Source organism: Rattus rattus, chromosome 9, assembly GCF_011064425.1.
Source record: "Rattus rattus isolate New Zealand chromosome 9, Rrattus_CSIRO_v1, whole genome shotgun sequence".
NCBI lineage: Eukaryota > Metazoa > Chordata > Mammalia > Rodentia > Muridae > Rattus > Rattus rattus.
This window is the reverse complement of record NC_046162.1, coordinates 36960270-36974252: the sequence shown is the minus strand read 5'-3', so window position 1 is coordinate 36974252 and position 13983 is coordinate 36960270. Positions and strand designations below refer to the sequence as shown.

Below are 13983 nucleotides of genomic sequence, written 5' to 3'. Positions count from 1 at the left end.
AGACGCCTGCGCGGGGGCGAGAGAGGACGAGAGCGCAGGCGCACAACGAGCACGGTAACGCCCGCCTAGCCGTGACGTAAAGACTTGGGCGTGGAGGGGGCGGGGAATGAGCGGCTTGGATTTCGTCGCGAGAGTCGGTCGCAGGATTGTAGTTTCCGCATACCCAGCTTCCGGTTAAGATTCCGGAAATGCTACGAGGGCGTCGCCAAAAATAGACTACCGGGCAGAGCTGTGGGGAAGGTGCTCTGGCTTAGCGCCCAAGTCCGGAAGCCGAGGGGCTCTTATGGCCCCGCGGAAGTCGAGGCTGCCATTCAAGAAGCGGGGAAGCCCACGCACCGCCGCCCAAGCCACGGATCTCGAGGCAGTACTCGTGCACCCAACCCACTGCTCTCTTGCAGCGTATTCTACGCGACTTTGAAAAGCAGAAACAAACCACGAAATCGCTAGTGAAAGCTGCCTCCAAAAAGCATAAACAAATGTTCTGAAGACTAGAGATATATTTCAAAGGGTAGCCTGCTGGCTTAGCATGCACCAGATTGTCCTGGACCTGATGATGGAGAATGCCGAAGCGCTGTGTGCATAACTGTAGGATCTTTAAAGGGTTTATGACCTAAAAGGTGGATTAAGGAGCTCCTGATAGGAAAGTTGACAGATAACACCTGTGGGCTATCAAAATCCTTGACACTTCTGAGATCAATACACCAACTTCTTCTTGGTATTTAGCACTTTTAGACTGTTGGGGAACTGACCCGCAGGTGAAATCTTGTATCCCACAAGTTTTTTTCTCCGTCCTATAAAACTCACAAGCCCTCTGTACCACCTGTGCAGCCTCCACTCCCGTGAGAAACTTGTGTCTCTTGTTCTGATTATAGGACAAAACTTCCGTGGAGGTAGATCTGTTCGTATTTCCAATTGCCTCCAACAATCCTGATCTAACATCTTGACTAAAGCTCAGTGGACAGCGAGAGCGAGTGGGTGGGGCTGCTTTAACCTAAGCAGTAGGAGCAAACCTTTCCACCCCTTCCTCCTCAAGCAGCTAGGTTTAAAGTTGCCTGGAGCCAAGGGGTGAGTGGTTTTGTATTGAATTTTACATTCTAGTCTAACAAAATAAAGACAGCTTCAGTTTCTTTACTTGTTCTTTGGTGAGAAAAGCTGCAAAAACTGAGTAACAGTTATTATTTCTATTGTGATAAAAGTAATCCTAGAGGGTTTATTTTGGCTCACAGATTGAGCTGGAACTAACAGGAGGCTGTCAATCACTGGACATCAGTGCTGAGAACTGAACTCTGGCCCCCTCCCACTGCACTACTTGCTCTTAAACCACAGAGACATCTCTGCAGCCTACTGTTTATTATTTTAAATGTTTCTTTTGTGTGTGGCATGTGCTACTGTGCTCATGGAGGCATCTTAAAGGAGAGTTGTGTTTTTCTTTCACCATCTGGGTCCTGGGGATCAAACCCAGATTATCTTGGTAGCAAGTACCTTTTCCGGCCATGCCATGGTGGCAGGGGTGTCAAGTGGCTGTTCACTTTGTCCACAGGCAGGTAATAGCACATTATGAATGCTTTTTGCTTAGTTGGCATTTTTATTCAGTTCAGTACCCCAGGCCCAGGAGACAGAAGAGTGGGTTTTTCCTAACTTCATTAGAAGCTTCCTCTTAGACATGCCCAGAGATTTCTCTCCTTGGGGGAATTCTAGAGTCTGTCAAATTGACTATCAGTGTTAACCATCGCAGGCTATTTCAACAGTAAAGGCTGACTTTCAGAATTCCAGAATCCATAATTTTGGGAGTTATTTTGCACTGTTTTTATCAAAGCATAGGTGGGCCACCCTAGTCACACCATTCCTTGTGAACCTCCACCTTCTGACATTTCATTTACACAGAATTTAAAAACTGAGGGCTGTGACCACATCTAGGTACATCATAGTAGTATTCTCAGGACTAAGAGTCAACTAGGGAACTTCTTAGTGTTTTATGATTAGACATGCTTTCTAATAATGATACACAGTACCTTTTCTCTGGAAAGGTAAGTATCTCTAATAAAAATAACAGGAGAGTTCAGGCTGTAATATTTCAGAGTAATGACAGTGCTGTATTTTCCGTTGGGCCCTGGGGCTTACCCAAACTTGGGAGTTTACAACACGTTATTAGCACATCTTTTCTGAGGTTGGGGCACAAAAGCCCGTATGGTTCAGCTACTACCGATATAAATTGCAAAAAAGATACAGGGTACGTGTGCTGGTTGATTTTTCTGTCCACTGATAAATGATAAGATCTGGGAAGAGAATGTCAATTGGGAAAATGCCTCCATCAGACTGAAGTGTTATCAAGTCTGTGGGAAGCATTTCCTTGATTAATTAATGACAGGTGGAACACTCAGCCCATTGTGGGTGGGCAAGTGCTCCTGGGTCCTTTAAGCAAGCAATCATAGCAAGCCAGTAAGCAATCTCCTTCACAGTCTCTGCTTCAGTTTCTGCCTCCAGCTTTCAGCCTTGTTCCCCCCTTGACCTCCCTGTAAGAGGAAAGCCAACCCTTTCCTCCTCAGGTTGCTTCTGTTCAGTGTTCCAACACAGCGATAGAAAGTAACTAGGACAGTGTTGCAAGGGGCCTGCATCACTTTTATATAATGTCTATTTTAAAAGTTTATATATAGTATATAAACTAGATCTCAAAGGTGATTCCCCCAGAAGATTAATGTTCAGTCTCACCTTAATATTTTTATGATTTATTTATCTTTATGTGCATTGATATTTTTGCCTACATGCATGTCTATTTGGGTGCCAGATCATAGTTGTGAGCTGCCACGTGTGTGCTGGGAATTGAACTCGCTGCCAGTGCTCTTAACTGCTGAGCCATCCCTCCAGTCTCTCATCTTATTTTGAAAGAGGGGGAAAAAATAAACCTTAATCTATACAAACTTGAACTTTGCAGGCAATCAGACAGGAATTTAACTTTTAGTTAGGAAAGGAAGTTGTTTCCCAGTGTTGAGGAGAACCCAACTCCAGGCAAGCATTCTATTATGGTTATGAACTCACCCCGACACTATTTAATTTATCTCTGAATGTCCATTTGTACATCTGTATGGAAATAGTGGGCTTTCAGGATTTTCAGGATTATGAGTTAAATCATGTGAATCATTTAGTATGTTGTCACCACAATCCAATTTCTTCTGGAAAATGATTTCTCTAAAATAGAAGTTCATGTTTGAACAATTTGGATAGTTTTAATGTAATTAAAACTTATTAAGGAATATGACAAAATCGGATATGCTGTTTTAAATTTACATTATTTTCCCCTTGAGTTTTCTAAACTTGTATTATTTATTGACTGTGTATGAATATTGTACCTGTGTTATGTGCACTATGTGCACCAGGTGCCCCTGGAGGCCAGAAGAGGGCAAAACAAGTTGGATGGTGGCAAACCATGTGGGTGCTGGGAATAAAACTCAAGTGCTTTTAACTCTCTCTCAAGCCCCTGATGGTTTATTTTGAACATAACTTGAGCCAGCTTAGGTCCAATTATAAACAAACAAAAAACATTAAACCCCTGCTGGCAGCCTGCTAAAGCTAGTTACCTTTATGCAAACTTTGCTAATGTAGCTATTCCCTAGAAATTTAAGATAGAAAATTACTACCAGCCAAGCTTGCCAAATAATTTGTAGACATGACAAGTTCATGCACCAGATAAGCTGCAACTTCCCAGTCCTCACTGGCCTTCAGCTTGGGCTTGGTCTCACCTTGCTACTCTAAGGCCCCCCTTCTACACAGAAAAGCACAGATAAAAAACTTGGGATAGTGTTACTACCTGTCACCCCAAATAGCTGGGAAAACTTTCTGGTCTAAGAAGAAGTTGTACTTTACAGGAGTCTGTATGACTTTAGATAACCAGATTAAATCTTCTGTATCTTACTCAGTTTCTCATAGCAAAATCAGTCTTCCATACTACTTAGGAATTTTACGTTTCTGAAAGTTTATACAAACAATTCATAAATAACTGATCCTTACTTCTCAAGTAAAGCAGCACTCTTCCACTACCCAAAGACTATACATGGACTGACCCTGGGCTCCAACCTCATAGGTAGCAATGAATATCCTAGTAAGAGCACCAGTGGAAGGGGAAGCCCTTGGTCCTGCCAAGACTGAACCCCAGTGAACGTGATTGGTGGGGGAGGGGGTAATGGGGGAGGATGGGGTGAGGAACACCATAGAGAACGGAGGAGGAAGGGGTTAGGGGGATGTTGGCCCGGAAACCGGGAAAGGGAATAACAATCGAAATGTAAAGAAGAAATACCCAAGTTAATAAAGATAAAAAAAAGTTACCAGAAAAAATAAATAAATAAATAAATAAATAAATAAATAAATAAATAAATCTAATACAGGTAATTAATATATGAAACTGGGTTCTGGTCAAGTGCTGCCTCAAGGTTCAACTCAATTAAACTTAAGACAGCCTCCCAATGAACATAGTGAGGATTAAATGACTGCTGCAGAGCAGGTGCCAAGGATGGATAGAGGGTTGAGTCCTACATGATGTACAGCAAGAGGACACACTCCCTCAGAGTTACATCCAAAATCAGAGAGCAAAGCAGAGCCAGACAGCAAAACAATCGTCCACGTTGTTGGACCTGTTGAACTGTGTATTAATGATCATTTGGTTTGTTGTTGTGTAGTTTTTTTTTTTTGAACTTTTTCTTTTATTTTTTTTCTATTCTTTTTTTTGGAGCTGGGGACTGAACCCAGGGCCTTGCGCTTGCTAGGCAAGCACTCTACCACTGAGCTAAATCCCCAACCCGTTTTTTTGAATTTTTATTTGTTGGTTTATGAGACAGGGTTTCTTTGTGTAGCCTTCGCTGTCCTTGAACTAGCTCTGTAGATCATGCTGGCCTTGAACTCACAGAGATCTGCCTACCTCTACAACACCATAGCCTGGCTCATGATCATTTGTTTGAATAAAATGTTCTTAAATAGCATTACAAGGTAACCTCTTGGTTTGGGTTGGTTGGGTTTGGTTTGGACTTAAAATTTCAATTAATCATTATGAGTAGAGTTGGATGTATGAATGAATATACCATGATATTTTGGACACTAAGATCACAATACTAAAAAGCATATATTAAAAATTCTATGAACATTATATGGCAACTATTCCGGTTACCTGGCAAAAAGTCTTGGCATTTAGCTACATTCTTAACAATCATTATTTTACTCAACTCTCACAATCTAATGAAGTATTAACAGATTTTATCAATATAGAAAGGTCACATGCTCATCAACCTAGGTTGTCTTGATATTCAGAGCCCAAAATATTATATATGCCTCATTAACATATGAAAGAAACACAAACATTACCCATCAAATTGACATGAGTGTTTATTGCACAAATTTCCCCTAGAACTGGGAGGTTATTATAATACAGGTGTACATTTGAGAAATGTATTCAGAACAACAAACAAGTATGTACATTTTATATAGTCATCATCTAAATAACTTAAGAGAAAGCAGAACATTCTCATAAGACAGCTACTGGATGTAGGCATTATGCAAATTATTTTTAGTGATCATCTGCACTGTGTGCCAACTGCAACAAAATGAAATCTGTAGTAATGTTTATTGCACTTAACAGTTTCAAATTCAATATTAAGACATATTAATAAATGCAAGATATTTAAAATCAAATCAATTAGTTAACATATACAGAAAATTAGTTTTAATCCTATAATATAAAAGATCCCTTTTTAATTTCCTGTAACAATGAACAGGTATTTTTAACATGTAACACATATTTATCTGTACCATTAAGTAGTTGAAAAATTATTAAACAGGCCAAAACTCTTTTCACATTTATCACAGCCACACTGTAAAGAAGTAGCAGCTCATTCCTTGGGCTCTGAGTAAGTAAAGAATATGATGATCAAAGCATTATAAAATCAGGGAATCTTACAAGGACTAGAGAGTTTTTAAGAAACTATAGGCCTTTCCAGCAAAGCTGAGGTTTGAGAATATTAGGTGCACAAGCCATTCACTTATTAAAGACTAGAATTACTAAGTAGTAATGAGAGATTTCAGATAGAACTATGAAAAGCTCCAAGTTTAAGAAAACATCCCAGACATTATCTACCTGCTACATATATTCTGAGCCACAATCAAAAATAATGTACAATGGCCCATAGGAAACTTTCTGAGATTCTAAATTCTAACACAAATCTACTCACTGAATTTCAACAGAAAAGAACAGAGCAATTCCACTAACAAATGGGTTACAAGGACATCAAAAAAACCAAAAAACCAAAAAAACCCACATCTATAAAAAACTCTTTGGCACCAAGTCATCCATGGGAGACCCAGGTACTAACTGGAACCAACCAACAGAACAAGGGCCAACTGCAGATACCCTAAATTTTGGGTTTATGTTCCATTAAAACATCCTATTTATTCTTTTCTAGTTGGAATTCTCTTGAACGCACATAAAGAGCAAGATAAATGTAACCAGACACATAAATTCAAGATTCTAAAGACTATAAACCACAGAAATTTTTCATTAATTACTGAAAATTTTAAATAGCAAGAATGGATGTGTTATAATAAAAGTATTCAGTAACCAAACACGTGGGTAGGGTTGTTTTGGGGGTTTTATGTTGTTTTCTATCTTTTTTTTTTTTTGAGCTAAACAATTTAGAATTAGTAAATGAAAACAGAAACCAACTTTAATTCTAGCCCACACAAGCAGAGAGTAAGCTATAATTCAGTATTCAAGTAAACTGAGGTAGTAGAGTATACTGAAAACATGATCTACCCACCTTCCTATTTACATTACTTACAAGAGTTTGGTTCCTTATTAGCCTTTCTTACAGCAACAATCTACATTATATACAAAGAGGATGACAAAGGATAAAAGGAAAGCTTTGAAAAGCAATCAATATTTTAAAGGAACACTTAAAGAATAATTTTAAAGTTATTACTTCTACTAGTGTAAATTGAAAATTGTTAGGAAATATTCTGCTCACATGGGTTTATAATGGTTGATACTGGTTTGTGGCCACCTGAGCATATTTAAAAAATACAGTATTTTTGCCATTGCTTTGGTGCACTTTTTAATCTTAATTTTTATTTATTAAATTAATATGCAAATATCATTAAGAATTAGCTTATTCTTAGAAAACAAATGGTAAAAAGTAGTATTCTTAGGGAATCTACAACCTTTAGCCTCTGAAAGATTGGCTTTAAATATATTTTAGAATGTGTGAAACAGAAAAAAATCGTCAGAAGGTAGTATTTCAACATTATATACAATACTAGATGAAAAAATATTTTTTAAAAAGGCATGTTTATCAATATTGTATTTCTACCCCTGCTTTTTTAAAAAAAAAATAGATACATATGTACACTTCAGATGAGCACATGACATCGTCACTCATTCTGAGTTTCTCATAATTAACAGGTTTTTTTTAAAAAAAATACTTAAATAACTAGAAATTAGTTGATCTGAATTGCAAAACAACAAACAAATCAAGGTCTTATAGATTTCTGTACCATAGAAATAAAAATTAAAAATCAGTGAATGAAGATTTCTGACATTTGATCATGAGACAACTATTGCTATTCATGAGTTGTGACGACATTTTAGAGTTTGCATGAAATTTCTGGATATTCACAGAAATTTTAAGTTACACTTTGGCTTTTGCAAATTCCACCCCTCCACATCTCCCCAATTATTTTGATTTAGTTTTACTTGGTTGAAAATCTACCACTACCCAGATGTGCAGTTAGAAATAAAAAGTCATCTGGTCTATACACACCGCAATGCAACAAGCATGGGGGTGACACATTCACCCAGAAGCAGAATGGACAAATACAAAACAGAACAGCAACAACTCCACAGATACACACTGTGCCTGTCTCCTTGGTTTCTATTCAACTTTGAACCAATGTTCTCCTCTAGCCATGTTAAAGGAGTATCTGAGCGACATATGGAGAGTGGGTGCTTGCTACAGCAGCCAGAAGGGGAAGGTCACTGGATTCGATCCTGAAATAAAGAAAAGAAAACTCAGTTCAGGCTTTCTGTACCCAAACTATGAATCTTAGAGGCAATAGTCACTCCTACACTCTGTACCTCAGCACTCCAGTGCTTATCCTAGACAAAAGCAAAAGGGCAAGGAAAATTTCACTGACAGAAGCACCACAGATTCAAAGGAACGGAAGCTTCTAAATGCAAAGACAACCAAGGCACAGGCACAGGCACAGGAAAGCACCACAGCTGACCTACCATCCATCTAGGGACAGATGTGCAAGAAATGCAACTTACTAGTAATAAAGAATTGGTCTGTGTGATATATGCTACAAGTAATGGAAATTTCTTTAAAAATACATCAAACCATAAGTGATTCAAAGAGGGCATGGTGTACAATTCAAATTATACACACACCTGTAATCCTGCAGTGAACAGACCCAGGGAAGAGAATCACAAGTCTGAGGTCAAGTTAAGTTACAAGGAAAGCCCTGTCTCGAATAAAAATTTAAAAACTCAAATAATTTTGAGAAAAAAAATGGTCAGTAAGTTTAGAAAAAAGTTAGATTTAACTTGTTTAAGGAGTTTGGAAAAAAATTGCATGCCATTTTCCAGCTCAGGAGTAACAATTTTGAAAGTCTGCTACAAGCCTGGTTATTTAATAAATGATGGCTTTTTGTTCAGACAGAAAGATGTACTTTCCAGACAGAATTTAGTGTTATCAAAATTATGTGTATAATAATTTGCATGTGCTTTAGTTAAACATTCTATTCCCAGGGACTTATGCTCACAGGTCACAATTTATTTTCATTCCAGCATAAGTTTATAACAGCAAACATTGTAAACTCTAAGGTATAAAATGGAAGGCTGTTAAAATGAGATGTAGCAGCGTGCATCCATATGGAGAGAGTCAAGCGCTATTAACTGCCCACTGCACAACAGCATATGCACTCCAATTTCTAGTTTTATACATTTTAAAATTCAGTAACAATAAACAATGTCAACAGTGCTAATGTTGGGGTTGTAAGCTGAGGAAAGGTTGATGGTAATTTACTTTCCATTTTATACCAAATGTACTATGAACTTGGGTTTATGTACATTATTTTTAAAATTACAGGTAGTGTGCACATTCATATTCATTCATTCATTCTCTCTCTCTCTCTCTCTCTCTCTCTCTCTCTCTCTCTCTCTCTCCCTCTCTCTCCCCCCCTCCCCCATTTTCCAGGAAAATAAGATTATATTGTTTCTGATTTTCCAACTATGAAAGAACCATTCTCTAAAGGCTTCACTGGAATTTGAACAATCTTTGGTATAGAATACGCATAGTGCTGAAGTCAAAAATATTTGGAGTCATTCAAATCCTGTTCAATCTTAATATGTGACAAAAAGACATGTTAATTTACAAAACTAGCCACTTCCAATTTGGATACTGCTTGCACACTACAGAATGACTAAAGAATTGGTCAAGGGAGGTAATATATAACTCTAGTAGAGTATTAATATGTGTGAGGCTGTAAGGGCAAATCCCCAGAATGGATGACAAAATAAATGTAAACTTTAACTCAGCGTTGTACACACTGGATTTTGAATGATTGGTGCTGATCCCTTTCTTTTTAGAGAAATTAAATTTAGGGGAAAAGATCTTTAATTCCTTTTATCATGCACACATAGACCATAGAAAAGCTGATAGCACATAATACAATAGGGCAACATTATGCTTGGAAACCAACTTCCTTTTCCTCCTTAGTTATCATTTCAGATAAGTGTTACTTTTCAGAGAGGGACTGCAGAGTAGGTCAAGGGCCTATGCATTTATATTAGTGGATAACAGAAATCTGCTTTTCCAGGATACAAAGAAACACTAACAGTACACAGATTCTAATAAAAAAAAAGATACACTATAATAAACAACAGAGAGCAGTCCCGAGGAACATGACAGGAGACATAGAAAAGCCAGAGAAGAAACCATGGACATACCCAAGAACTACTCCTAGCTCCTTGACATGAACACGCATCTGTCCCCTCAGGTACTCAGCCAGCATTTTGCTCTTGAAGTATAACTCCTGTAGCCGGTCTTCAAGGTGCATTACACACTGCAGTTTGGAAAGAACCAAACTCTGTTAGAAAAGCATTCCAATTCTTTTGAGTAGTATCAAATTTCTTTCCTTGCTGGGGAGAGGGCACGAGGAATAAGAGCAGAGTTTTGCTAACTCCCAGCATAGTTAAGGATGGCCGCACATTCTTGGTTGCTAAATTATAAAAGTATCCACTACCACATCCAGATAGCAAATTTTAGAGCATCAAGTTTACACAAGTCAATTTGGTTATTCCAACTTGAATTTATGTTCAGAACAAATCAGGTATGCAGTTTTAGCTGAAAATGAGCACAAATCTATTTCAGGTCAGTATCAAAGATCAACTCCTACAACATTGTAAGTTTTAAACTACAATAAAATTTACTATCTCAACCATTTTAAATGTAAAATTCACCAGCATTCCAGATGTTACAGAATGGTCATCAGTATTCATTTACACGACTATAAAACATACTTTAACTTCAAATCTGATAAATATATATGCTCATATATTGCAAATGTGTATATGTGTACATACACACATTCATACATACATACATGCATACACATATTCTCTCTCTGGAATAAAAAACAGTTTATAACAGCTCAAAGAATAAGACCTTTCTAACCTAAAATAGTAAAAACTCAAAATCCCTACATTTTATAGTTTGTAATTAATTTGTTATATGTTTAGATGATTTTTTTCACATGATTGGTATTATATATACTTTAAGGGGAAAGTGTGAATTTTAAGTAATAAACACTAAATTCCTTTCTAATGAAAATGAACTACTAAAAGCACCCGATAAAAATTTTATTCTAGAGAACACGACTGAGTGGAAGTGGAGGCTTGCTAACTGTGTTGTGATATATATATATCTCTCATCCATAATTCTCGTTTATGCTAAAAATGCCTTTAAGAAAATGTTAGCTACAGAATATAATTCATCTTGCAATTTTTTTTTACGTTTTGAAAATGGAAATGGGGTTAGGTGAATATCAAGGTAGACATAAACTTGTTATAAAGTTCAGGATGACCTTGAACTTCTGATTCTCCTGTCTCTGTCACCACCACTCTGGGTTTATGACATGCTGGGGATCAACCCAGGGCTTTTTGCATGGGAGGCCAGCATTCTGACCTAGGCTCTATCCGCTGCCCAAACACAGAGCATTTTAAAGTATATAAGTGAGTGGCATTAAGCCCATCTATAGTGTGAAACTATAATCACCAGTCACTTGAGAATTTGTTTTTATCACAAACTCTTCACCCAGTAGTAATCTCCTCCCTCCCACCTTCTAGTAACTATTAACTTATAAGAAAACAAAGAGGAAAACCTTCTGTGACATATAATGAGTAACAAACTAATTTTTTAAACCTAACACCCAAAACACAGGCAACAAAAATTTTAGCTCTTAAATATAGGTCTTTCATCAAAGTAGAGCTCATTTTTATATATGGCATAAAATAAGAATTCAAGAACATTTTTAAAAATATTGCTGTCTTCTATTGAAAATACTTTTCCTTATTAAACATGGTCTTGGCACTATTACTGAAATCAATCCTATATGAAAAAGTTTAATTTTGGGTTCTTCATTTTATAGTTAATGAAGAATGTCATCTGTACTCCGGTCTACTACCACCATGGTCTGACTGTAATACCTGACTTTGAATCAGGTAGTTTGACTTCTCTAATTTTGCTGTTGTTGTTTTCTAAGACAGCTCTCGCTGTGTAGCTCAGATCTTCTGAGAATTACAGGCAGGCATGCACCATCATGCCTCGCCACTTTCCTTCCAAAATGACTTTGGCTTATTGTGTTCTCCTGATGTGCTATATGACTGGATTAAAAGGGGCTTTCTATTGCTTTGAAAAATATTTCTGGTTTGATTTTTTAAATTTTATATACACACCCATGTACATGTATGTTTGCCTGTGTGTGTGTGTGTGTGTGTGTGTGTGTGTGTGTGTGTGTGTGTGTGTGTGTGTGCGCGCACGTGCGTGCTATATGCATGCAGTGCCCGAGCTCAGGACACTTGGTAGAGGAGAGGTGCCTGAGTCCTTCATCCTCTTGTCACTGGTGTGGTCATAACACCTAGCTCAGAACTGCTTCATTTCCTTTTCTGTTTACTCATGGCTAGAATACAGAATATCTTATTTTTACATGTCTTTTCTCCTGAAAATTCTATCGTTTTTCTCATATATTTTTTCTAGATCATGTCATTTGCAAATAGAAATAAAGTCTATCTTCCTTTCCAATTTTGAAGTATTTTGTTTCTGTTTTTGCTTAATAATTCTGGTTAGTACTTAAGTACCATGCTGAGCTAAAGTGCTGAAAACAGGTCTCTTCAGTTCTCCTCCTGGGAGAGCTTCCAGTCTTTTGACACTGAGCAGTGCTGTTGGATGTTTGTCATACAGGCACAGAGAGCTTTTGAACCACACTATTTTATAGTTCTCTTAACAGGAAAAAGAATGAGCCCCTGAAAGTGGGAGAGCGTGAAGAAGCTATTACTGTCACACAGTGGAATTTATTCAAAGTCCTGACCTCATGATGGTGTCCAAAAAGACATCCTATACGAACCATGAGTATTGTGTGGCTACACTAAATATGACCAAAACTCTGGTTCCTGAAACCAGACAGCACAGATGTAAGAACATCCCTTTCATTCTTAGCTCATAGATGAATGTCTGGGCCCTAGTGAGGGCTCTTTCTAGATGATGGACAGCCACCTTCTTGCTGTATTCTCACAGGGCAGAGACAGAACAGTCTCAATCTCTCTTCCTACTCCTCTCATGTGAACCACCATTCAACACCTAAACCACTTAAATGATCTAATCTAACCTTCTGAAATATCCCAGTTCTAGACTATGTCTCCACAATGGTTGTAGAGGATAAATATTCATGGTAATTCTTCTTTCAGCAAAGCAATGGTAAAGCTAGTAAGAACATTTAGTGTGTGTGCGTATTTAGCAAAGTTCACGTAGCAGAGTACTCAAAGTCACTCAAACCTTACATATACTTACAAAGTTTGGAGACAAGTTATGTTTATAAAGCTGAAGAGTGGAATGAAGCAGGTTGGAAACAAGACTGGAAACCAACACCTCCTTTCCCAATTTATTATCTGTCACCCGTCTCTGACTGCTGGCCACTTGAACAGTCCATTTATCCATATCAGCTATAATACAGACAGCTTCTGCTATTGGCTCATCTAACACTGGATGCTGGAAAGAAAAGAATTCAGTCTATGGTTAGCAAAGTTTTCAAAGGTAATATAAGTAGAACAAATCAACTAAAAAAAAAAAGCAGAAAAATATATTAAATAAAAGTTATCGCCAAAGAACCCTTGGTAGAAAATACAATAATTAATAACAAATACATTGAAATATTTTATAGAAATAATCACACAACATTCCTTATGTCCATTAGTGAAGCTTTGTAGCCTTAAATCTAGAATTTAACTTTTCCTGATCTTTTTGATCCATTACTCACAAAAGCACATGCCAGACAAGAGGAAGAAAATAGTTCTTAGTTTAAAAAGGCCAAATCTTTCAAAATACAGACTTACTTTCCTTTGACATAAATTTATTTGTACAAATGAGACAATAGTAGAATTCTGTGCTATCAGCCATCGACATGCTTCACAACCACAGGAGCGACTCAGTGATGCTATGAAGCACCTTTCGGCCTGTGTGCATTAACTTTTCTATTTGTCAGGACATGCAGGCATAATACAGATACAGTGTTTAAAGGAGAACATATCCACAGGCATAGTCCACTATGAAGAACAGTGGGCAGACCTTGAGGCAGGAACTAAAGCGGAGACATGAAGGGATTCTGCTTGCTCAGCTTCCTCCTTATACAACCCACAGCCAATGCCAAGGGCTGGTGGCACCACTCAAGTGGGTT

At 37.7% G+C, this 13983-nt stretch overlaps 1 protein-coding gene across 1 annotated transcript in view; it reads right to left on the bottom strand.

The window, feature by feature from the left end:
* Positions 1-5352: 5352 nt before the first annotated feature.
* Fnip1 (folliculin interacting protein 1) overlaps positions 5353-13983 on the bottom strand; it is an 82091-nt gene continuing 73460 nt past the window's right edge. Inside the window, exons 16-18 of the mRNA XM_032911939.1 lie at positions 13101-13298; positions 9983-10098; positions 5353-8023 (exon numbers count right to left, since the gene is read on the bottom strand). Of these exons, the coding sequence (XP_032767830.1) occupies positions 7945-8023; positions 9983-10098; positions 13101-13298 (393 nt within the window). The 3' untranslated portion in view covers positions 5353-7944. The remainder of the gene's footprint in view (positions 8024-9982; positions 10099-13100; positions 13299-13983) is intronic.